Genomic DNA, 24,295 nt, shown 5'->3' with positions numbered 1-24,295 from the left:
AAATTCCGAAACAAAATCGAGAGAATTTGTGATGGTATTTGAATTGTTTGGTTTTTGGTTGTGTTCCGATTTAAAGTGATAGATTTACATCACTGGTCTGTGTTAAATTAAGAAAAACAATACACCCCAGATGGGACTCGAACCCACAATCCCTGGCTTAGGAGGCCAGTGCCTTATCCATTAGGCCACTGGGGCTCGCTGCGATAGTGTCATAATAGTTTATTATATTGCATATAATATACAGCAGGGTTGGATTACCTTTCTTTTACACCGTACAATAACCTTTGTACAATAACCTTTACACGCTTGTAGCCTCCAGGGACAACTTATTCGATTGGTATCGCTCGGAAGGGACAAAAGTAGCACTATTTCTGTTGCTAGGCAACCACGAGGCACAGCTAAGGCGTGAGCAACGCTTAATTCGTGTTTTATATGTTAACTCTTGCGACGCGCCTTCTAACATCAGCTCGACTTAAATACTTAATAAGAAATAAGTGCTAATTTAAAATAAAATATAACATTTTATATTATTTTAAATCATCTAACCGACTCATGTTTCAAAAGCATGTGACGTCACACCCAAACAGAAAACCAAGATGGCAGCCTCTGGGAAGCATTTTGTCCGACTCTCGTCAGGGAAAAGCAGAAAAATAAATGAACATTCTGCTTTATAAACATTCTGAAAGGGGAAACCGGCATCGCAGGTGTTTATTTATTATCACATTTTATTGCGTTTAACTTTTTCCTCATCTAAATGCCAAACGTGACAACGTTTTGTCGTCGGTCTTTCGGTTCCTGCAAGCAAGTTTTACTTGTGTGGTGTTTCAACAAACACTGATACGCCGTAAATGAAGCTAGTGTTGCCTTTTGAATGATTATTAAATGTATTTCAAACGGAGCTTGCTGATAAATGAGGACGTTGTTGTTGCTAGGTAACCATAAAAAGATGCATACGCGACCTGCCCTGACGTCATCGGGAATCATTGTTGTGACAAAAAAAAAAATTAACATGTATTCATCGTCCTTTGTTTTTAACAGGAAGCTAAAGTGTTAGCTTGGCTACCGGTGTTCTCTTCTAGTTGTCTTCCCAAGTCGTCGACATGGTGAATGGACATTCAAAACATCGTCCTCGTAGCACAATATTCTTTATGCATGTAGCAAAAGTGAACTTTTTGTTGCAGATCCTGTCTCGTGTGAAGCCCGCGGTGGGGGGAGAGGCGGCGGTCAGCGAGAAGAAGAAGAAAAACAAAAGGAAAGTTCCCAGTTTGGAAGAATATCTGCAGCAGAGAGACTACCTTGGAGCACTGACCCTTTTGGAGGTCCCGAAGATTGTTCTGTTTACAATTCAATGTCTCCAATCCAGTAAAAGTAATATTTGTTGTTTTGCTTTGTATAGTTTCAGAGAAATATTGGCGAACAAGAGGAGAACACAGACCTCTGGATTTGCTTCTGCGCCTTTCACTTGGGGGACTACAAGAGGGCTATGGAGGTACTTTACCATATCTTACTTGGTGTAGTTAAAGAATTTATGAAGTCCTGACATGAGACATACCGTTGTTGTGACAGGAGTACAAGGCGCTGACCGTTAAGCCTGACTGTCCTCCTGATGTGTGGGTTTATCTGGGCTGTGCCATGTTTTTTCTGGGCCTCTATAAAGAAGCCGAGGAGGCTGCATTGAAAGGTATATATATATATATAGCCACCAACCATGTCACTACAGGAGTTCTCTCTCTCGCTCTCTCTCTCTCTATATATATTTATATATGTGTATATATATATACATTTTTTTTAATCCTTGTTAAGTCTTTTTTTATTGTTGAGAGGTATTTCAGAAAGAATTTCAGAATTTTGTGATTTGTTTTTATTTTTTTCTATGTCAACAAAAATGACAAACAAATGTAAAAGGGAAAAAAAGAGAAAGCTCTGTTTTTTTTACTTGAAAAAAAATCACAAAAATGTACAATTTATGTTTCTGTATGTTTTCTAGGACAAAAAAAGAAGAAGCACAGATTAGAAAACAAAATGGGGTGGGGGGCTAATTACAAAATGTCTTAATTTGGAATAAAAAAAAGAATACCCTCAAAAATGAGAGAGAAAAAAAGCTTTTTTTGTTTTAGTATAAATAGAAAGATGAAAAACAAATCACCCAAAAATATGATACAACAAAAATGTTACCCTTCTGTTTTTTCGCATAGAAAGAAAAAAAAACAGAGCAATACCTACATTTTGTAACTATAGTACATACAGTGTAATGTTTAAATGAATAGAAATCATAAAAACAATGCCTTCTTTTGTTTTACGGCTAAAAATCAATAGTTGTGGAGGCTTGCTTTTCACTAAATTTGTCAGTAGTTGGACAGACAATGTTGACAATTTGGTTTGCTTGTGTTTGCAGCTCCGAAATCCCCTCTTCAAAACCGCCTCCTCTTCCATTTGGCTTATAAGGTAAAACAAATAAATAAAAAACACGAAGTGTGAATCTCTATCTACTATCCTCCCCTTGCCAAAGCCTTAAAACCGTGATCACATTGAACTCCTCTCTTCTCACATGTGCTGTCATCTCAGTTCAACGATGAGAAGAAGCTTATGGACTTCCACCAGAATCTGGAGGACGTGACGGAGGACCAGCTGAGCTTGGCCTCCATCCACTCCATGCGCTCGCACTACCAGGAGGCCCTCGACATCTACAAAAACCTCCTTAGGCATAACATGTGAGTGTTCCCACTTCTGTCTTTTTCTTTTGCATTTCACTTTGACAGCTGCATCATTTTTAGGCAAATAGTAAAAAAAAAAGAATGTGTTATATATATAAAATAGAAACAGGGTGTGACATAATTTAAAATATGAATTAAACAAAATTAAATAGGCTTTGTATTATATAGAGATATCTACAGTATACCAAACAACGTGTCATGTCTGCGTTTGCTGCTCTTGTAGAGATTTCCTGGCGATGAAGGTGTACGTGGCTCTGTGTTACTACAAGCTGGGCTATTACGATGTATCGCAGGAGGTGCTGACGGCGTATCTTCAGAACATCCCCGACTCCACCATCGCCCTCAACCTCAAAGCCTGCAACCATTTCAGCCTGTACAATGGCAAAGCAGCCGAGGTACTTACTCACGCCGTTCTGGGAAGCCATTTGAGCATTTATTCCATAGCTCTGATATTCAGCTTAAGGTCTACACACACATTACAGATACATAAATTATGGCTAGGAAAAACTGAATTACAGATATCTTGACTGACTTGAATTATCGTTAACGTGGATGATTTAACATTTGATGCGTGTTTGTTTCCCTTCCCTCACTCAGGCCAAGCTGAAGAACCTTATCGACATCTCCTCCTGCTCCTTTGACTTTGCTAAGGAGCTTATCAGACACAACCTGGTAAGCTCTCATCCTGAGTGCAAAGGTTTAGGGTTAGCCATAAGAGCCACTTTATTATTTTTTTATTTAAAAAATATCTGTCAAATCTTGTGTAGGTGGTGTTTCGTGGGGGCGAAGGGGCATTGCAGGTGCTGCCACCTTTGATCGACGTCATCCCCGAAGCTAGACTCAACCTTGTCATCTACTACCTGCGACAAGGTGATTGACTAAGACACTGCGCTCTAGTGATTTGCAATCATCAAAGGTTAATGTTACATGTGACTCTTCCAGATGATGTCCAGGAAGCTTACAACCTCATACAAGATTTGGTGCCTGCGACGCCTCAGGTGAGGATTCCAAAATGTGTTGGAAAAAAACGGAAGACCCCCCCCCCCCCCCCCCCCACACACACACACCAAAATTGACAATAATATGTTCTATGCAGTCTAAATACGGTATTCTGGTTAATATTGCGTTAGTTGAATGAGTTAAGCAACAAAATCCAGCCGTTTTTATCAATATCAGAAGGCGGCCATTTTGCCACTTACTGTGGAGTGAAAATGACATCACAGTTGCTCAGTTCTCAGGTAACAACCAATCACAGCCCAGCTTCAGAAAACAGGTGAGCTGTGATTGGTCATTGCCTGAGCAACTGTGATGTCATCTTCAGTCGACAGCAAGTGGCAAAATGGCCGCCCACTCAGATGGATAAAAATGGCTGGATTTTGCTACATAACTCATATTTCATAAATGTAATATTAATCAGAATGTCATGTTTAGAATATTGAGGTCACATTTAACATATTGTCAAGAAATGTTAAGGTTGACTTCCCCTTTAAATGTTCAAGCAAACCATAAAGTCAACTGTGATGTCATCTTCAGTCGACAGCAAGTGGCAAAATGGCCGCCCTCTCAGATGGATAAAAATGGCTGGATTTTGCTACATAACTCATATTCCATAAATGTAATATTAAACAGAATGTCATGTTTAGAATATTGAGGTCACATTTAACATATTGTCAAGAAATGTTAAGGTTGACTTCCCCTTTAAATGTTCAAGCAAACCATAAAGTCAACTGTGATGTCATCTTCAGTCGACAGCAAGTGGCAAAATGGCCGCCCACTCAGATGGATAAAAATGGCTGGATTTTGCTACATAACTCATATTCCACAAATGTAATATTAATCAGAATGTCATGTTTAGAATATTGAGGTCACATTTAACATATTGTCAAGAAATGTTAAGGTTGACTTCCCCTTTAAATGTTCAAGCAAACCATAAAGTCAACTGTGATGTCATCTTCAGTCGACAGCAAGTGGCAAAATGGCCGCCCTCTCAGATGGATAAAAATGGCTGGATTTTGCTACATAACTCATATTCCACAAATGTAATATTAATCAGAATGTCATGTTTAGAATATTGAGCTCACATTTACATAACATATTGTCAAGAAATGTTAAGGTTGACTTCCCCTTTAAATCTTCAAGCAAACCATAAAGTGGCAGAAGTTTGCTATAGCATAGCAACTGTGATGTCATCTTCAGTCGACAGCAAGTGGCAAAATGGCCGCCCCCTGAGACGGATAAAAACGGCTGGATTTTTCCGCATAACTCATATTCCACAAATGTTAGACTACTGAGGGCACATATTACATATTATTGTCAAGAAATGTTTGAGGTTGACTTCCCCTTTAAATGCCTTTAAATGGGATCTTGATATTTTTTGCCAGGAGTATATTTTAAAAGGGGTGGTCAATGCTGCACTGGGGCAACAACTTGGATCGGTGAGTGTTTGTTTTTGAACTATGTGTAATGTGTTCTGTGTGTTTGTATGTGTACTAACTCTGTGTTTATTTTCCCAGAGGGAAACTTGCTTGAAAGTCGCCCAGCAATTCTTTCAGTTGGTCGGAGGCTCAGCTAGCGAGTGCGGTATGCTGAGAAGAAATGTGAACGTTTTAGTGCCGGAGTTGTGTGGGCAAGCAAAGCGTGTGCTTATTTATGTTTGGTGTCTTTCAGACACTATTCCTGGCAGACAGTGCATGGCTTCCTGCTTCTTCCTCTTGAGGAAGTTTAATGATGTCCTCACATACCTCAACTCAGTCAAGGTTCTTGTTGATGCATTGTGTATTACATCACGCTGTCAAAAATGCATTTCATATGAATTACGTCCCCTTAACTGTGCCTTTTATTTTAGGGTTACTTCTATAATGATGATACGTTTAATTTCAACTATGCTCAGGCCAAGGCTGCCATTGGTAACTTCAAAGAAGCGGAGGAGGTATGTCAGCGCCAGTACTGCTTCATATTTTTTTACGTTAAGATTGTGCACTCATTATTTTCATGTTTTCTTTCCAGAGTTTTCTTCTGATTCAGAGTGAGAAGATCAAGAGTGACTATGTATACCTCAGCTGGCTGGCCCGCTGTTGTAGGAATTTTATTTTCTTATTTACAATAATGCGGTTGTAGTAGATATCTACACTCTAAAAACAGTTGGGTCAAAAGGAACCCAATTATGGATCAAAAATGGACCGATCCACTTTATGGGTCAATTTGACACAACTTTCGGGGTTGTTTTATACAAAATAAAGTAAAGGATCTAATCAATATTTATGAGTTGTTTTACATTAAAAGACCCATTTCTTGAAAATTGAGTCAAATAGACCCAAGTAGAGGATCGGTTAATTTTTTAACCATAGTTTTTAGAGTGTACGACGGCATATTAGGGACATATATATATACACGTCGGGTACTGCCAGCAAAAAAGACGCCCAGCTTTGCGAAGGTCCACACCTGTGTTGTAAAGATGTATATTTATGACTCCAAAATTGTTATTTCCACATTCATGTTTTTTTTTTTTTTTGTACAAGTAGCGAATCTGTTCTCCGCCATTCACTTTGCTAGCTTCTGATTTGTGTTAGTCAGCTGATAAGGGATCAGGAAGTGTTGTCGCTCTAGCTGTCACATATGACGAGTAAAGTTTGAATTGAGAAGAAATCCGTCTCCATCCTACCTTTTTATTTTATAGAGTGTTCCATTAACCACCAACGAATCCTTACGTTAGCTCCTGGTGGACAAAAGCCAGTGCCTCGTCCAGACTATAGCTACGCTATGGATTTCTTGCAAGTTTCTTTTTTTTCTCGCAAATCTGCCACTTTATACATATATTTATACGTGACCGTAATATGCCGTCGTATATACCCGTTCCTCCACTTGACTGAAATCGACCTTCATGTGTTACGTATGCAACGTTTCCTTGTCAGACATCATGAACAAGAAGGCTCGTCTCGCCTGGGAGCTTTACTTGAAGATGGGCACTTCCTCGGACTCCTTCAGTCTGCTTCAGCTCATCGCTAATGACAGCTACAAGGTGTCCAATGGAGATATGTGATAATCATGTACAGTTATGCTACATTTTATGTTGTGATGCGTATGCTTGGTAAAATACAGTGTAACAAAAAAAATTTAATTTTGCATTCAGATTATCTTCCAGTTGGTGTATTTTCTTGTTTTCGCCTCTTTATATTTGATATGGAGGGATTTTTTGTTTCAGATGGGTCAGTTCTACTATGCAGCCAAAGCGTTTGACGCGCTGGAGAAGCTGGACCCGGGCTCCAACTACTGGGAAGGCAAGAGAGGGGCATGCGTTGGCATCTTTCAGCTCATTTTAGCTAACAAGGAGTCAAAGTACGTTTATCTCTTTTTATAACATACACTGCTTTTTAGTAGCCTGTTGTTACACCAGCACTCGGTAGTAGGTTTATGCCTATATGAACAGAATTACTACTCAAAATCATTTTGTAATGGTCACACACAAGGATGCATTACATTACAAAAGTATTAAAAAAATTAAATAAATTAGAAGAGTGATAGATGGCCACTTGTGTGTCGTTGGTGCGCCAGGGAGACACTGAAGGAGGTGGTGCTCGTGCTGCGCAATTCCGCAATCCCACAGGTGGAATACATCATCCAAGCCATGAGGAAGTGGGCCAAAGACAACAGAGTCTTCCTCTCGTGACCCACTCCCGAATCTTGTGTGGACGCTGTGCTCACATCAGCTTGTCACAATGAATACATGTTTAAAGCTAACATTGTTATATCTGGTATGCAGTTTAGTTTTGTACTCTATAGAATGTGTGACTGCCTGTATTTTGTATCAAAAATATAAGCATTTAAATTATGAGCACTGTTGTATTCTTTTAAGCCTGAGTGACTTTGATTAGTAGATTCAAATAATAGAGAAACAAAGCAATTAGTTTGCAGTGTATGAAAATGAATTAAAATGACAGATACTGTTTTACTATAGGTATACCTGCACAACCTAATGAGATCCAAAAATGCTGCCTTTACAAAGATAACGTATTGTAATCTTTGTTTTTCTATTGCATCTCTTGCATTAGTTCGATAAATTTGTAGGGCTTTCATTTTATTGCAAAAAAAATAAATATCTGAGGTGTGTAAATAAATAAAACATATTTATTTAAAATAGCATTTAAATAGGCTCATGTTATAATGAAGACTATTATAGGGTGTGTCATAACAAGAGAGCATTATAATTTGTTTTATTATTACAGCTTTAGTATTTCATCTTTTTAGACTGTGGGTGTAGCCTACATACTTTTATTTATCCAGGTAAGGCAATATTTTGTAGCTGCTAAGTGCAAAAATAAACTTTTTGGGGGACATTGTCTTGTTGCAAAAATGTGTAAAATAAATAAATAAATTACTCCAGTATATTTAAAAGGACAGTCAAGGAATTTAAAAATATTAGTCTAGCTGACTTTTTTTGTACTGTATTGTGTCTTAATGTAAAGAATTTAACTAACTGCAGTACATAAACATCCTGTATGGAAAAACAAAGCGGAATAATTTAAAATAAATAAATTCAATCATTTTTAGGGATTGGTTTTGTTGTAGCCTAATAAAATAGAATTGCTTCGGTTTGTACCTTCTTTCTTTCTTTTTTAAAGCTCTTGTGGAAATTAAAGGATTGTAACCAAAGAAAAGAAACATCACAGCTGAGACATTAGTACGGCAGACATTGAAATTAAAATGACTATGTTATTTTTGCAAAGCCAAAGATTCTGTGTTTACAAAGACGATAACTCATTATAACACACTCTTTGTTTTCACATTACAGTATTAGATGTTTTAGACTGCAGATGTTTATCATGTTTTAGTTTGTAAGTGCAAGACATTTATATTTCAATGTAGACATATTTACAGGCTCTTTGTTATTTTTTTTGTTTTTTGTTTGGATTAGACGCAGTATATTACCTGCCACAGTGGGGGGCCTATTCAGTATTGGCTTTGTTCTGGGTTCCCCACCTCCAGGGGGTTAATCCGGCCTATGGTATCACTATCATGTTTCAAATCGTGCCATATACTGATGGGTCAACAGGTGTCTCCTCTGCTGCCGTGTGAAAACATGCATTTGGATGACCAGCCGCGACATCAGCGTGGCTGTCATTCAGCTGCCATTGTTGGGAAATAAACGCTGCAATCAGCATTTTCTTTTCCTGAGACGTTAAATAATATGGTAATTTCTCTTGGATTATCGCTTTATGAGACGTCACGACGCAACGTGTAAGCTTCTTTTTACCCGCCCGTCCCTCCGGCCAGACTCTTTAACAAGGTCATTAAAGGAGTAAAGTAGTAGTAATGCTGCTATTATCGCCTGTTGTGGCGGGGGGCGGGTCTAAGGTCGGGGCAGCCGCTGATAGGACGCATTCCCACCGCTCCGGTGGCACGGCGTTTCCGGTCCGCGTGTGCGCGCATGCGCAGTGACCCCTCTTCCCCCGTCTGATATTTTATTTACTCCCAAAACCAAGATGGCTCCTGTGAATGTGTCGGTCCCATAGCACATCGAGGATGCGAGTAGCTGCCGGAAAAACAACTTTCCCCCGACCGTCGCATCCCCTGGAGTCCGTTTCGTATGGTTGGGAGGAGGCCTCCACCTCCGCGTAGCCGCTAAGCAGCCGTTGGGGCTTCGCGGAACCGTCCTCAAGGCACCAATTTGGAGTAGTTTGGCCAAGTATCCTGGTCTCCTTCTCGCCGTGTGTCCGGAGAGAGGTGCGGGAAGGCGGCTCATCCAAATGGCCGAACCGAGAAAAGTGCAGTTTGTCACCCTGTCGGCCTTCGCGGCCGGGGCTGCCTCGGAGTCGAGGAAACGCCGGTTGGAGGACGAGGCCGACTACAACTTAAGCGAAGACGACGAGGTCGTAGCGGTGGCGGCGGAAGGGTTGACGGAGACCGGGGCAGGAGGCGCCGCCAGCCGTCTCGCCAAAGCCGGCGAGAAGGACAAGGTTGTAGCCGAAAAGAGGGCGACGGTGCGGCTCAACCTGCCCCTAAGCGAGCCCGACGACCGCGCCTCTGCCGAGTTCAATTACGGCGAACTCCTCCACAACCTCAAGGTACGTGCCCCCCTCACTTCAGTGAACCGGACTCGGGATTTTATTGCACTTTTCCGTGTTTGTGTGGACTTGTCATGGCTTTGATAAGACGGGGGGAGGAGGAGGAGGGGGGAAGTGCACCTTGTCCTTCCGCGGAAGACCAAAGCAGAAAGCCAGCGGAGGCGGGGGGGCTTCTTGTTCAACTCCCAACTCGGTCGTTTTGGACACCATTCCGAGTGGAGGCTATCTGTGACACGACCGGGCTCATAATGACATGGTGGTGCTACTACCTGTGCCGCCGCCCCTTGCTTGCCCAGCAACAGTCACACAGCCATTAGAGGCGTCCACATGCCACATGCAGCAGCAGCCTCCTCCTCGCTGCTCGCTCGCTGGCCCTCTGGCTGCAGCTGAGAGATGAGCACCAGGATGTAGCATGTCACACACTCCACCTGGGCCCCACCACGGATTGCTTTATTTACACCACTGCAAGCCAGAGGTGGCAAAAGTGCTTCCACTTTGTACTTTAGTAGAAGTACAGATACTTGTGTGTGTGTGTGTGTGTGTGTGTGTGTGGGGGGGGCTTCTGGAGTCACTACAAGTACTGATTCGACTCAGTGAAGTCAAGGAAAGGAAAAAAAAAAGGGCTGCACGATTTAGGAAAAATAATCTAATTGTGATCAATAAAATCTTACGAACCAAGTGTGGCATAAAAAAAAACAAAAACACAGAAGTCAATAAACCACAAGTCATTCCAAATGATGTAAACAAATCTGTGGTTCAACTTTAAATTATGCATAATGTTAGAGTAGCTTCATCTTATTACAGTCTGGTGGTTGGTTAATAGTTTGTATCCAATGGTTAATATTTAAATTTTTGTTGGCGGGGGGGGTCCCCAACTCAAACATCCGTACCTCAACCCAGTTCAGAACTTTTGGCACGTCCCCAAGCAAAGGCCTGTGCGGGTTGGAAGCAGTTCACATCCAAGCAGTAGCTCTCTTTGGCTATTCTGACACCCTGCAAAGAAATTGAAGCAGAAGCTGTGCACAAACCCCAAATTACGAAGCTACTATCAAATAATAGGCCCAGATAATGTAATTTGACTGCCTATGTTGTGTTTTTATTTCAGCAAACATGACCTCCTAATGCTACAGATTCAACAAATAGTGCTTTACAATCTATACAATGTCTTGATAAACACTGCTGTGCATAATAATTCGGAGCAGTGCGTTTGATCAAAAACTTTTTTTGTTGAAAAAATACTCTTGTCCTTGTGAGGTTTGTTTGAAAACATTCAAATTCTTTTTTTTAACAGATGACTTGAAAATTATGCTGAGTGCCATTTGCATGTACTATTTATAAAAATCTGAGGAAAACTTCATTTGCCTAATAATGTGGAATGCGGCGTCGTGGTACTGGTTACAGACTACAGTGGGTATATTGTCACGACATTTAAAAGCTACCATGATATGCGATGATGCGTTAACCTGAATTTATTGCAGTTAATTAACATCAGTTGCTAATATTGTTTCTAGCCGAAGGACAAACCTCCAAGTGTGACTCCGGCCCCTGACCCCAACGACCCCTTCAACGATGACGAGAGGGAGCGACTGCAGGTGGAGGCTCTGGCAAAGAAGTTCGAAAATAAATATGTGAGTCATTATGATTTATTTATATATATATATATATATATATTTTTTTTTTTGAAAGTATACAACTACTTTAGATTTTTGTTGTTAATATCACAGTGAAACATTTCTTTGGCAAATATGGTATTTATTTTAAAGACAAATAAGAACAAGAATACATACAAGTTAATTTTTTTTCCGAAGCTTTTACTAGCAACCTTCATTATGAAATAACTACTTCACTGCAAAAAAAACTTCGATATCGGTACCCGATACTGCAAAAAATGGTATTGGAACAACACTAATAAACAGTAGTCTTGCACTATTCGGGATGTAGGGATGGAGCGGACCCCTTTTTCTAAAAGAAGCTCACTTCCTCAACTCACTTCAACACATTTCTTTGGCACAAGGTGGCGCCCAAAGCTTTTTGGCGAAGCAATACTTTGGCCTGAAAACAAAAACATAAAATAAGCGAGTTTTTCAGCGAATAACAGCGCATATCGGATTCACTATAGTGCATATTTTGCATTTATTTACTTTAAATGTTATGCACTTTGTTTGTAAGATGGGCTTTTAAGTAAGATCCATTTATGTGATTTTGTCGCAGGGCAACATGACAAAGAAGAGAAAGGACAGAATGCAGGATTTGATTGATATTGGCTTTGGCTATGATGAGACAGACCCCTTCATTGATAACTCTGAGGCTGTGAGTACCCCCCTTTTTACAAATACATTACTGTATTAGATGATACTAAACTTTTCAAAACCAGATTGCCTCCACTGGCGTCACTGTTGTTTTTGCTGACTCATCTGTCCTGACAACGGTGACATTGACGGTGATACCCTCATTAAGTGGCACCCATCTTGTTTCTAAATAATTGTACATGACTCAACATTATCAGATGATATCACAGCTTGTTTTATGCTCTTTTTTTAAAGTGTCAGACTTTTTATTTTATTTTTTTGGCAATAGAAACGTCTTTGGGCGAGCAGGATTGATTGAAAGGCTGGTTTTACAAAAGGTTGAAGAAGCACGATTCCATTTTTCTAATACATATTTAGGGCTTTCAAGGGGCACTATTCAGATGTGGGTCATGGCAGTGAAAGAAAAAAAAAATGCATGAAATTGGATACCTTCGGATCAGAATGAGGCCTCCACCGAATGTGGATAAAAATCCACCCAATTTGAGTGCAGCATTAACACACAGATAAATAAGATCAACCCCATCAATATATAATAGAGGATTGGTGACATTTCCACACCCTCATCAGCACTCAAAACACAAATGAACACAAAGAAAATAAATTGTTATCAAGAGACAATCAACTGATTGATCTTGCGCAATTAATTCACCAATGATTTGAGTTGTTCAGCCATGGCGAAGGTCTGTGCTCAACTCAGGATGTTTGGGTTTGTTTCGTGTTGTTTAATTGTGAAAACCCAATGAACAATGTCAACAAACCGTTTTTTTCTGTTTGTCCCTTAAGTATGACGAGCTGGTACCTGCTTCTTTGACCACAAAGCTGGGCGGTTTTTACATCAACACCGGAACGCTGCAGTTCCGAGCGGCCTCCGACTCCGAGGGCGAGGACGACAAGGTGAGCTTTAGCTTTGTTTTGTTCCCTTTGCGCATCAGAAGTACGACATTTGCCGAGTTAATTGATGTGTTATCCTCACGCATCAGAACGCAAATGACGATAGTGAGCAGGCCAAGACGAGCACGAAGAAGGAGGTGACCAGCCAGGAAGAGAAGAAGAGCAATGAACCTAAACAAGGGTAAGTGGGTGTGTGAATGGATGCCTCTCATGAGTGCATCACTGAAAGTGGACATATTCAGCTTTTGAGCATAGTTGTAATAGTATGGGTTTTTCTTTGTAATTAGTTTTATGCCATTTTTTCTTCAAGTTAAGGTAGTTTTACTTTATTTTTTTTTATTTTTATTTTTTTAAATACATCACTGCTATGTGAAAAACACTTATGTCCATTTTTTTCTTGTCTTTTTTATTTATTTATTTTTAGGTTTTTAGGATGTCTGTAATCAGTTTCATCCAAAAAAACTAAAAATGAAAAAAATGGACATAAGTGTTTTTCACATAACAACGATTATATAATATATTTAATTAACAAATTTAAACTACTTTCTAATTTAGGTTTTTAGGATGTCTGCGTTCAGTTTCATCCCAAAAATGAAAAACATGAACATAAGTGTTTTTCACATAACAACGATGCTATATATAGGATAAATGAAAGAACTACAGTTTCCAAATGACTGTTTGAACCTTGTAAGGACTTACCGGTGTCATAAAACAAACACAGGCAAAATAAATGCAACCTTTAAAAGCTTATAATTGAGAGAGACATTTTTTCTTTAATTGTAGTTTAGTTTTAGATTGTTTTGCAAATGTAAAATATAATTGTGGTTAATTCTCATTTTTGAAGTTCATTTATTATGTAAATGTGTTTTTTTTAATTCAATTTTAGTTATAGTTATTCCATGACTTTGATAACATAATTTTAATTTTTTTATGGATCTCCAGAGAGGGAAATTCCAGGGCGTGCCTCTGCATGATATTGGTTTCAGATATTTGCCACTTGAAAGTGGCTCTGGATCTTCAGCCACCATAGCCACAAGTCATGAGTAGGGAAACTGTGTGGGTGGTGGTTATTATTAAAATTATGTAACAGTGAGGTGGAAATTTGCTTGCTCGTATACACATTTTTACAAATTGGAAGATACAAGTCATTAAAAAGACAATTTTCTCTAATACTATATTTCCCCTGTAAATCATGCTCTAATTGAACACAAAAGCATGAAATGCTAGAAAATGTCATGAAAGGTCGGTCCACTTTTAGCATGCTAATGAAGCCTGCGTGACAAGACGGAGGCCCTCGCCTGCATCTTGAGGCAGCGGGCATGCTGACTCGCTGTCAGTACGCAGCCACCTTGGAGAAAAGCGCTCCATTATCCACGCTCACATTGGCCAAATAAGTCAAACATGAAAACAAGAGCTAAAAATAGCAGCGGCAGCCATTGTGTCTTCACGAGCGCGGATGATGCTGGTAGAGTGTGTGCTTTTCCATCTAAGTTTCAAGTTAGCTTTTGAGATAATGTGTATATATCACGTAATGGATGGACAAATAGATTGATACTTAATTCATATAACGAATAGAGTTCCTATCTGTATTTTAAAGGTGTCCCCAAAAAATGTTCTCACTGTTTGACTGCTTGTATATGGTATATTAACGGCACTAAAATTATTTTTCTTTAACGCAATAGAATTTCATCTATGCCAATAAAGAAATTAAATACTGTACAATATATGAATAAAAGACAATTAATACATAAATAAATACAATTAAATAAATTAACGTTTTAGCTCTGCCCATGACAATTTTTTAAAATATTTTTTGATGATATTGCATTTAAATTCTGTCCCAAAAAAAGTTTGATCAAGGTCAGATTCCCCAAAATCCCATTTTACATTTTCAGGCGCTTCTATCTGAATTTCTATACGCTTATGTAGCTTGTTTATATTTTGCTCCCTTTGATCCACAGTACATTTAAGATCCGAAATAAAACCTAATCTCTTTTTTTTAGCTATACTAGATTGTACTTATTTTGTCGTCATGTTTTTAGTATGTGCAAAATGAGAAAATGAACAAGAGAACTTCCCCAACAGAGTGGCAGCTGTCAGCCTCCATCGGCCTGAGAAGAAGAAGCGCAAGAAGCTGATGAAGGACTCGCTGTATTTGGCGGCCATGCTGCGCCGCTTCACGATGGAGAAAGAGCAGATGAGGAAGAATAACCTCGGCGTGGCTCCCGCGGGCCTGGCGGGAGGCGTGGCCAACAAGCCGTGCGCCGCAGACGCGGCCAAGCATCTGCTGGGGTCCAACTCGCCGGTCGACAGCAACGCCACCGCCGCCGCCAACAGCGACCTCTTGATGGCGGACCTGACCGGCGACCCCGCCGTGATGTCACTGCTGGGCTCAGCCAACGAGAAGGAGCTTCAGGACCTCCTCGGCGACCTGGACTTCGGCTTATTGGATGGCGACCAGCAGCACGCTGCGTCGACGGTCAGGGAGAACGGCATTTTGGGCGTTGGCGCACCCGGCCAAAAAGGATTAGTGGGTGGGGGCATCCAAGCGCGAGGCCTGGGGTCTTCCAGTGGACTGTTCTCTCCGCCGCCGCTGCCTGGGGGGCTGCCCCCTCCTCTCGTCAAACGCCTCGAGGACCTGCGGGCGGTGAGTCGCATGTTAATGGGGGCAGGTGACGCAAAAACGAGGGACAAACCGTTCCAACAACACGAGGTCCTCAAAACACCCCGTAGTCTGTCACGAACCTGCTGTTTGCTGACTCAGCTGTTTTTTTTCACAGGCTTCTCGTCAGTTTGATCAAGAGGGCAGAAAGAAATTTTTCACCCTGGACATGAATAACATCCTGCTGGAGTGAGTACGACAAGCGCAGCTCTGCTTGCACTGCCAGCAAGGGCATCGCGTTGCTTTTGCGTGGCGCCGCCGTCTGCTCACACACTCTCTCCATCTCTGCCCAATTGACCCGCTGGCGTGTGTGTCCTCTGTTAGCATCGAGCTCCAGGTGCAAAAGCAGCCCCCCGACGTGCGCTCGGGGGTCTACGCGCACATGGAGGCCTTCGTGCCGTGTACCAAGGAGGCGCTCCTCAAGCGGCTCAAAAAGCTTAGCTTGAAGATCCAGGTGAGGGCGGCTCCGTGCGACAACGGCCCCACGCCGACGCCGACGCCCCACAGCAAGGTGCTCGCCACTCTTGGCTCAAACTTTAAGATCCTTCTCATCTTTTCATGTGTATTTGTGTACACAGATGTTATTTCACATATTGTTACTGTCCTGTGAAAAACACTCAAAGTCAACCATAAACATTTCTTGACAACAATATGTTGTGTGACCTCACTAGTCCAAACATGACATTTTGATTAATATAACATTTGTGGAATATGAATTATGAAGCCATTTTTAGCCATCTCAGGGGGCGGCCATTTTGCCACTTACTGTCGACTGAAGACGACATCACTGTTGCTCAGGGCTCAGTCATGACCAATCACAGCTCACCTGTTTTCTGAAGCTGAGCTGTGATTGGTTGTTACCTGAGACCTGAGCAACTATGATGTCATTTTCACTCGACAAGAAGTGGCAAAATGGCCGCCTTCTGATATTGATTAAAAACTGCTGGATTTTGCTGCTTAACTCATTTTCCACTAACGCAATATTAACCACTAGTGACTAGTGGGGCTGCATAGAATCTAATATTGTCCCCAAAAATTGGGGGTTTGCCTTAAAAAAAAAAAAGAGTAATAAATTTATTTATTTTATACATTTTAACATTTTTGGTATGTCTACATTCACCTACAGCCCATAAACGTCCAAAAAAATGACAAAAATGGTCATGTGTTTTTTTCCACAGGAAAGCAACGATATGATATTAGTTGAAATAAAAAGTCTACACACTTGCCATCCATTTCCTATAGCGCCACCATGTAATTTAACTATTTTACAGATTTTATATGCGTGGACATTTTAACTTTAATTTAACTTTAAAAAAAATAATAATTTTAACCTCATTTACAAATGATTTGGCCCATGTGTCAAATCGAAAACAATAATCTAATATGCTTGTCACTGCACTAGACCATTGTGCTACTTTCGAACATATCCCTAATGTAAAAATTAAAACAAAACAAAATGAGACCATCATGAATTTAAAAGTGACCCTACAAGCTAAATAAAAGCAACAACAAAAATTAGGAAATGACCTCCATTTGACACATTTGCAGTGCACCTGAAAGGGAAAGTGTCTGAATTTTACATGATTACGTTTTTGTTTTATTCGATTTTCTCCAGATTTTATAGATGTTTGCGCATATTCACCAACTCACGGGCGAATGTAGTCACTGCAAAAAATGGATGTAAGGATGGATGATGTTCATTTTTCATTTTATCCTTCTTTGACTCCACCTGACTCCAACTGCACATATTCACTGATAATCACTAATCACCCGAGTTGCTTTGCGGATAACGATGATTGGACTGCTGCCTTCGACTGTAAGCCATCCCTCTTATGAGAATGCGGTCTACAGTGTTGCAGTGACATCAGTCAAGGCCCACAGCTGTCACATTCCTGAGTTGTCCTACTTTGTTTTCTGCCTCGTCAGCTCGTTTCTATTCCCAAACGAGTTTGGCGTAGGTGGCGGACTTGAATAATGGCCTCCGCTGAAAAGCGGTCAAGCTTTGTCGATGAAACACATGAATACAATCCTGCATTTATCTTAACTGCAGCCTCCCTCCTTCCTCCCTCAGGACGACAGGATGCAGATGCCGCTGCTGGAGCTCAAGATGGCTGTGTGCAGTGTGATGCCCGAGCAGATCGCCAGGTACAACATGGACTGCATGGCCAAGGTGGCAAAGTAAGTTGAAAGTGCATAACAAAGTGTTATTACAGTTTGCGTTAAAGTAGGCGTGTCAAAACCAAAATGAGTGCGTTCATTTGAAGCTCCTTTAACACCACTTATTTTTTGATTGCGCAATTAATGACCGCTCCTTACTTGGAAAGCATGTACTGGGGGAATTCGAGTCGCAACGCAGCAGACACGTCCACGTCAAAATTTAGCAGTAATAAATTGAATAATAATGCATATATTTGTGGAGACTGTGGTCAAGTCGTATTTTACAATTTTTTTAAATGTGCAGAATTTCACAAGTTACTTCATGGCTCTCAATATGAAAAGAAACTGAGCTGTCACCGTCTTACAAATGCAATTATGCCATCTAGTGGCAGAAGAATGACTTTAACACAAATCAATATCACACTCGTTTTTTACAGCACAGTACTCAATTTTATGAATTATTTATATTTCTTTTAGTTTAACATTATTTCCCCACTTTTATGTTAACAATTGCATGAAAATTTCGATTTTTTTTATTTTTATTGTACATTCACTAAAGATATACAATTTGCGATTAATCGTGAGTTAACTGTTTAAGTATTGTGATTAACTCATTTGCTCCCAAAAATGTATAAATACGTTCTATTTTAAATGTTTTAAATATCCCATAGATATATTTATACGTTTTTTTTTAAATGTTTTTTTTTTTTGGCTAGAGCATACAGAAGGCTTTGATGCAGCCTCTCAACTGCACAAAATGGTTGAAGCAATGGTAGTTATTACAAATATGGCCAGCAGGTGGCAGCAGAGTAGAAGAGATCAACCAGGGCCATGTTGAAAACAAGCTGATTTATCCGCAGTTCTAAGCAGATTTGTGAATAATGATCAAACCTAGCTATATTCCAATGCTAATTGGTGCTAAACGGAAACAGATAGAAATATACTTTTTTTCCTGATGAAAGAAGAGACTCTAATCTTTCTTTTGGTAGGTTACAAGTGTTTATAGCAATAGAACAAAATATTCTGTGGGCTCTTGCAAAGTCAGTCAAAATCCAATAAAACAGCCGGGAGCAAAGGGGGTTGCTTCAGTGAAAATGGCTGGGAGTGAATGAGTTAGTTACAATTAAAAATTGTAATCGCTTTTTGTTTGTCTTTTATTATTGTCATAAAAGAAACATCATATCATTGCTGTCAGGCAGAATGCAAAACTGTTTAGTGTCTTTCCACCTTCATGTTAGATGGCCTCTAAAATACAGCCATTAATAGCTAAACCCCTAGCAACAAAAGTGAGTACACCCCTATGTGAAAATGACCAACTGGTCAATATTTTGTGTGGCCCACCCTTAACTTTTTATCTTTAGTTAGAAGAATTATTTATGTACAATAATCTGTTTTTACGTTGTTGTTCGTCTTGACTTACCCGTAATTGTGTGCACGTGTAGGCAGCAGTCCGAGGAGGGGGAGAAGAACGGATCGGAAGAGGAAGATGAGGAGAAGCCCGGGAAAAGGGTGATGGGTCCACGCAAAAAGTTTGTCTGGGATGACAAGATTAGGTATGGGCCGGCCGGACCACATTGCATAGGCTTCTTTTGAAATCCAAGACAAACATTTGTTTTTGATGCCTGTCAGTCACAATTTTTATTTATTGTGTGTGCGTGCAGGAGTCTGCTTTGCATGCTGGTGCGAGTGAAGCTGAGCTGCTATGACATGGAAAGCCCGTGTTTGCTGTCTGTGGAGGACTACCTCAAGGCCTTTTTGGAGAATGAGGTCAAACCATTGTGGCCCAAAGGATGGATGCAGGCCAGGTCTGTTTTGGATGTGTGTCAGTTTCCTGTTTACGCTTTGATAGCGAACGAATGTCAAATTTATGATCTCAAGCCAGATTATTGTGGAGTCTTGCAAAATGTCTTTTGAGTATGTTGGACAGGCAGTAATAAAATGGTATGCGAAGTTTTAAAATAATAAATAGTGATAAGACAAAGGATCAACATCGCAGTATAGTACTTGTTTCATAGGTTAGTTATGTACAGAATTGTAGATGAGGTGTTAAAAAAAAATGCAGACACAGCGCCCTCAGCTGGACAAACATTAGAATAACACAATTTCCACTTTGTCCCTCTTATGTTTATATAACTTTTCAACAACAACAAAAAACCCACAAAGGCGTAGCCGAAATTAATTTGATTAGACTTTAAAGAAAAACAATAAAATATGTTTTGTGTGTTTAGGATTTTGTTCAAGGAGAGTGTGTCGGTTCACATTCACCTCACTGGAACCCTGTGAGTATTTATTTCTCCCGCGTCAACTGAACGTGAGCACCCGCGTCGAAATGATTGTCAGGATTTCTTGTCGTATTCTTCCTTACAGAGCGAAGAGGAGAGTCGTACCCGGGCCCAAGGCCAAAGCAAAGGTCTGTCACACAGCTGTATGTTTATATTGCCAGGCACATATAGTGATGGGGCATTGTAAATTTCTAGGGATGTTGCAAACACTAGCATAGATTTATAAAAAAAAAAAAAAAAAAAAGTGCATTTTGATATTTGTCTGTTTTTGTAATCATTGTGAGAAATCAAAATTGCATTAATGAATATCATTCATTATTCATAATAACGTTGAGTAAAAAAGATTTCAGAAACACTAATCAGTAGCTAAGAAGTAGCTCTCAGATGGAAAAAAAAAAATCTCAGAACTGAGGCAGATGCGCTAAGAACTCGTTATCTGTTTACTGAAGCTTAACCATGATTGGCTGTTTCCTGAGCTACTGTGATGTCATCTTCAGTCGACAGCAAGTGACAAAATGGCCGCCCCGAGATGGATAAAAAACTGCTGGATTTTGCTGCTTGACTCATATTCCACAAACACAATATTAATCAGAATGCTTTGTTTAGACTCGTGAGGTCACATACAAGATATTAATGTCAAGAAACAATTTAGGTTGACTTCTTTTGAATATTGAAGTCAGTGATTCTTCCCATGTCTGACTTGTGCTAATGTATTGTGTTTACTTTTGTGTGTTCAGGAAGGCGTGTGGGTCCGCAAAGCTCCGCTCCCGACGCCACCCTCCCTGTGCGCGCCCGCCTCGTCCGCGTCCTCCGTGATCTCGACTCGGCCGCCGCCGCTGCCGTCGCCGTCGGAGCTCATCTGTCTGTCGGACTCTCTGGATGAGGATCTGAGCGCGCCGTCTCTGGACTCCATCTCGCACGCGCTCGCCCTCCTCAGTAACGCCGCCAAGGGCCTCGGCGCCGCCGACAGCCCCTTGTCGCCGCCTCCGCCGCAGATTCCCACCTCCTCCCCGCCCCCCGTCACCCCCCACTACCCCCCGCAGGTCACGTGCGCCGCCGCCAAGGTGGTGAGCGCGCCGACGGCTTTTTCTACCTCCTCCAGGGCGCCCTGCAGGCCCGCTGATGCCACCTACAGTCTGGTCAAGGCGACGGGCGCCCCCAGCCAGAGACAAGTAACCGCGACGACCGCCAACAACAGGCCGAGCGCCATAATGGGCGGCAAGATGCATCCGCACCCCGCCCCGTCACCCCCGAAGCAGCGCCCCCCACCCACGGCGTCCCCTCTGATGTCCCCCCATCATCAGAAAGGCTTGTCGGGCGCAGTGGGTACCTTAGGGGTCCCTCATAGTGTCGTCAAGGGCGGGCCCAAGTTGGGCGGCATCAGCAGTAACGGCAGCACGGCGCCGTCGCACTCGCCGTCCCCCCAATCCCGCCCTGTCTCTTTGCCCCACTCCACCCTGTCGTCTTTCTGCCCCGTGTCGTCGCCGTCGCCCGTGTGCCAGACCGCCTCCTCCGCCCAAGGCAAAGCCCGCGCCCAACAGCCCCAGCCCAACTTCATCACACCCATGCAGGCCACGCTCACCAAGCCCTCCCACAGTACCAACTCCTCCCCCATCATCAAGCTGACCCCTCGCCCGCCGCCGGCCACCCCGCCACCCACCTCTTCGTCCTCTTCGTCCCCCTCGCCGTCCTCCTCGCCCTCGCACCCACCCGGCCCCAAACACCAATACTCCCCCAAAACCTTCCGACCGCCTTTCGGCATAACGGGTAGCGTTCAAGGGACTGCGGCCAAGCAGACGGCGGGCGCCTTCACGGGGGCGCCCAAACCTCCCACCGCCACCGGCGCCCACAACTCCACCGGCAACAAGAGCTCCTCGGCCGTCGCAAACAAAACGCCGCCGCCTTCGCCCTCGGGCTCGGCCAATCACGGCCAGAGGCAGAGGCTGGTGGGCTCAGCCGGACCCAATTTAAAGGCGAGGAACGGCTGGGCGGCGGTGGGAGCTTTGGCCACGCCCTCCACGACATCACACCTCTCACAGGTAACTTAAGGGGATACATTTGAAGATATTTTACAAGACGTAGGAACAAGTTGCATACAGTGCATATAAAAAGTCTACACACCCCTGCTCAAATGGCAGGTTTTTGTGATATAAAAGGAGTCAATGTCAAGTCAAGTCATCGCTATTTATATAGCGCTTTCAAACAGCCTTAGCTGTTTGAAGTCGTCCATCTTGTTTCTCAGCAGTCTTGACGTCTTCTATTGTGCGCCTTCAGGTATCTGCAGCAGGCCCCCTCCTGGGCAGCCCCTCCACGCTGCCGCTGGGCTTCGGCATGCTGGGCGGCCTGGTGCCCATCTCCTTGCCCTTCCAGTTCCCCCCGCTGCTCAACTTCAGTCCCCCCGGAGCCCCAGGCCCCGCCGGCATGGGCTCGGCCCCCGGCTCCAACTCAGGATACCCCCTAGCACAGAGCGACCTGTTGGGTGAGTGCTGCGCTATGTTAGATAGATAGATAGATTAGCTAGCTAACTATGATAGATAGATAAATAGATAGATTAGCTAGCTAGCTAATCTATTTTAGCTAGCTAAAATAGATTAGCTAGCTAAGATAGATTGATTTTCCCTCATCCACCATTTTGTGTCCCCTTAGAGCTGTACAAGAGTCTCCAGTCCGGGTCGCAGGCCGCTCTACCTCCTCACTTGCAGCTTGCTTTCTCAGGTAAGTCTCTCACATTAAAAATAAATAATAGTTTTTAAAATTCTGCCAACCTGTTTGGAAGTTGTCCCTCCAATTAATAAATGCTTGGTGCTGTTCTCCCACCATCAGACACCAACCAAAGTCAGGGCGGAGACAAGCGGAAGCCAAGCCACTGAGAGCTGCTCCATCGCAACAACATTGGACTCTTTTGATTGACTGACGATTGGGCCAATGGGACGCCAGAGAGCTTTTTGTCTTTTTTTTTTTTTTTTTAATAATTCAAAATGGACCTGGGTGGACTTTGGCACACAAATTAATTTTCTCGAACAAGACAGAGCGGGTGAAGAGAAGACTTCTTTTAATTTAATATTTTTGTCAACATGTTTACATCAAGCGACCTTGATCACTGTGGAAGGAGAGGACGTGAGAATTTCTATTTAAACGGCGGCGCTCGGAGTTCTCGACAAACAAAACAAGAATGAAAGAAATCTGACGCTTATTTTACTCTTTGTGCCCCCTTTTTTTTTAATTTTTTTTTTTTTAGAATTTTTATTGTCGCTTCACTTCTGTTCTTTCTTGCTCCCACTGACGACTGTTAAGTAGTAGCTTAAATTATAAATATTGATAAATTATTTGTAATTTACACAGGGACATGTGATATGCTGCGTGCGTGCGTGCGTGCTGGGAAGAGGTGAATGTGTATGCGTAGAGAAAAAGCAAACAATATACTGTTAATGAATTCCACTTTCTCCCGACAATACGGAGTCATCGTTGCACAGGACGTTTTTATTTTTGTTTGTATTTTGTTTCTTTTGGGTGCTGTTTCATCACACTGGACCTTTTTATTGTGGCGTGATAAAGACTTGAAATGCGAATGCAGCAGGGAGAGACGCGAGACAAGATTGTAGCTTACTTGAATGATTTTTGTCTTTTGTTGTTATTGTTTTTTTTCTGTATTGCCATTTCTCCAACGTAACACACGCGCCTTAGTTTGGACGCCGGTAGAAAAATGTTCTATGCAGGATAAATGTGCAAAAGTAACCAGAAACCCCGCCCATCATCCCCAACTCACCTGTCTTTCCTTCGTGCTTAACTGACCGATTACCTCCGTTAACTGTTCTTCCTGACCTCCACCTTCCTGTGTGTGTGTGTGTGTGTGTGTGTGTGTGTGCGTGTGCGTGTGTGTGTGCGCGTGTGTGCGCGTGCGTGCGTGTGCGTGTGTGTGCGCGCGAGACTGACATGGCCGCACCGAGAATGACGCCAAAGATTGTTGTTGTAGCTCTCCTCCAGTTTGTGTGTGTGTGTGTGTGTGTGTCATGTGACCCACAGCAGTGATTGACACTTTGTTTGGGTGAAGGGGTGGGGGGGGTATCTAAAGGATGGATAGAGTGTGGACATATGTAAACAATAAGACATTTCTCTGTGAATCAGTGGCTTCATTCGATATTTTTATTTTAATAGATTTTTTTCCCTTTCCTGTGTGTCAAATATTAAAACAGGTGGTTTCCATGACGACTCAGGTTTC

General features: G+C 42.0%; 2 protein-coding genes and 1 non-coding gene across 3 annotated transcripts; 2 read left to right on the top strand and 1 right to left on the bottom strand.

The window, feature by feature from the left end:
• Positions 1-122: 122 nt before the first annotated feature.
• Positions 123-195, bottom strand: trnar-ccu (transfer RNA arginine (anticodon CCU)). The gene has a single exon. It is a non-coding gene; the product is annotated as a tRNA-Arg (tRNA).
• A 382-nt stretch (positions 196-577) lies between these two features.
• Positions 578-7,545, top strand: ift56 (intraflagellar transport 56). Its single transcript, XM_077571995.1, has 19 exons — positions 578-704; positions 1,039-1,103; positions 1,182-1,319; positions 1,397-1,489; positions 1,567-1,681; positions 2,396-2,445; positions 2,566-2,711; positions 2,938-3,109; positions 3,312-3,386; positions 3,482-3,584; positions 3,657-3,712; positions 5,096-5,149; positions 5,228-5,294; positions 5,382-5,470; positions 5,560-5,643; positions 5,721-5,790; positions 6,626-6,732; positions 6,916-7,049; positions 7,266-7,545. Exons 2-19 carry the CDS (start codon positions 1,101-1,103, stop codon positions 7,378-7,380), a joined length of 1,671 nt encoding a protein of 556 aa, XP_077428121.1. The 5' UTR covers positions 578-704; positions 1,039-1,100; the 3' UTR covers positions 7,381-7,545.
• Positions 7,546-9,056: 1,511 nt separating this feature from the next.
• On the top strand, positions 9,057-24,279 carry LOC144054590 (ubinuclein-2-like). Its single transcript, XM_077569714.1, has 17 exons — positions 9,057-9,775; positions 11,287-11,403; positions 11,987-12,085; positions 12,868-12,978; positions 13,065-13,156; positions 15,061-15,622; positions 15,756-15,826; positions 15,962-16,148; positions 17,709-17,815; positions 19,237-19,347; positions 19,456-19,599; positions 20,023-20,073; positions 20,162-20,204; positions 20,814-22,115; positions 22,351-22,555; positions 22,723-22,791; positions 22,900-24,279. The coding sequence occupies exons 1-17, from the start codon at positions 9,458-9,460 to the stop codon at positions 22,944-22,946; spliced, it is 3,636 nt and encodes a 1,211-aa protein (XP_077425840.1). The 5' UTR covers positions 9,057-9,457; the 3' UTR covers positions 22,947-24,279.
• Positions 24,280-24,295: the final 16 nt, after the last annotated feature.

Source organism: Vanacampus margaritifer, chromosome 7, assembly GCF_051991255.1.
Source record: "Vanacampus margaritifer isolate UIUO_Vmar chromosome 7, RoL_Vmar_1.0, whole genome shotgun sequence".
NCBI lineage: Eukaryota > Metazoa > Chordata > Actinopteri > Syngnathiformes > Syngnathidae > Vanacampus > Vanacampus margaritifer.
The sequence above is the reverse complement of the archived record's forward strand: the minus strand, read 5'-3'. Positions and strand labels throughout refer to the sequence as shown.

Excerpts from the sequence above, each read along its gene's own strand:
- ift56 (XM_077571995.1), top strand. Across the intron at positions 1,320-1,396 it reads GAGCACTGACCCTTTTGGAG|TTTCAGAGAAATATTGGCGA; the intron begins GTCCCGAAGATT and ends TGCTTTGTATAG. Across the intron at positions 5,471-5,559 it reads CATACCTCAACTCAGTCAAG|GGTTACTTCTATAATGATGA; the intron begins GTTCTTGTTGAT and ends CTTTTATTTTAG.
- LOC144054590 (XM_077569714.1), top strand. The coding sequence starts at position 9,458 with ATGGCCGAACCGAGAAAAGTGCAGTTTGTCACCCTGTCGGCCTTCGCG. Across the intron at positions 13,157-15,060 it reads AGCAATGAACCTAAACAAGG|AGTGGCAGCTGTCAGCCTCC; the intron begins GTAAGTGGGTGT and ends CTTCCCCAACAG. Across the intron at positions 20,074-20,161 it reads ATTCACCTCACTGGAACCCT|AGCGAAGAGGAGAGTCGTAC; the intron begins GTGAGTATTTAT and ends TCTTCCTTACAG.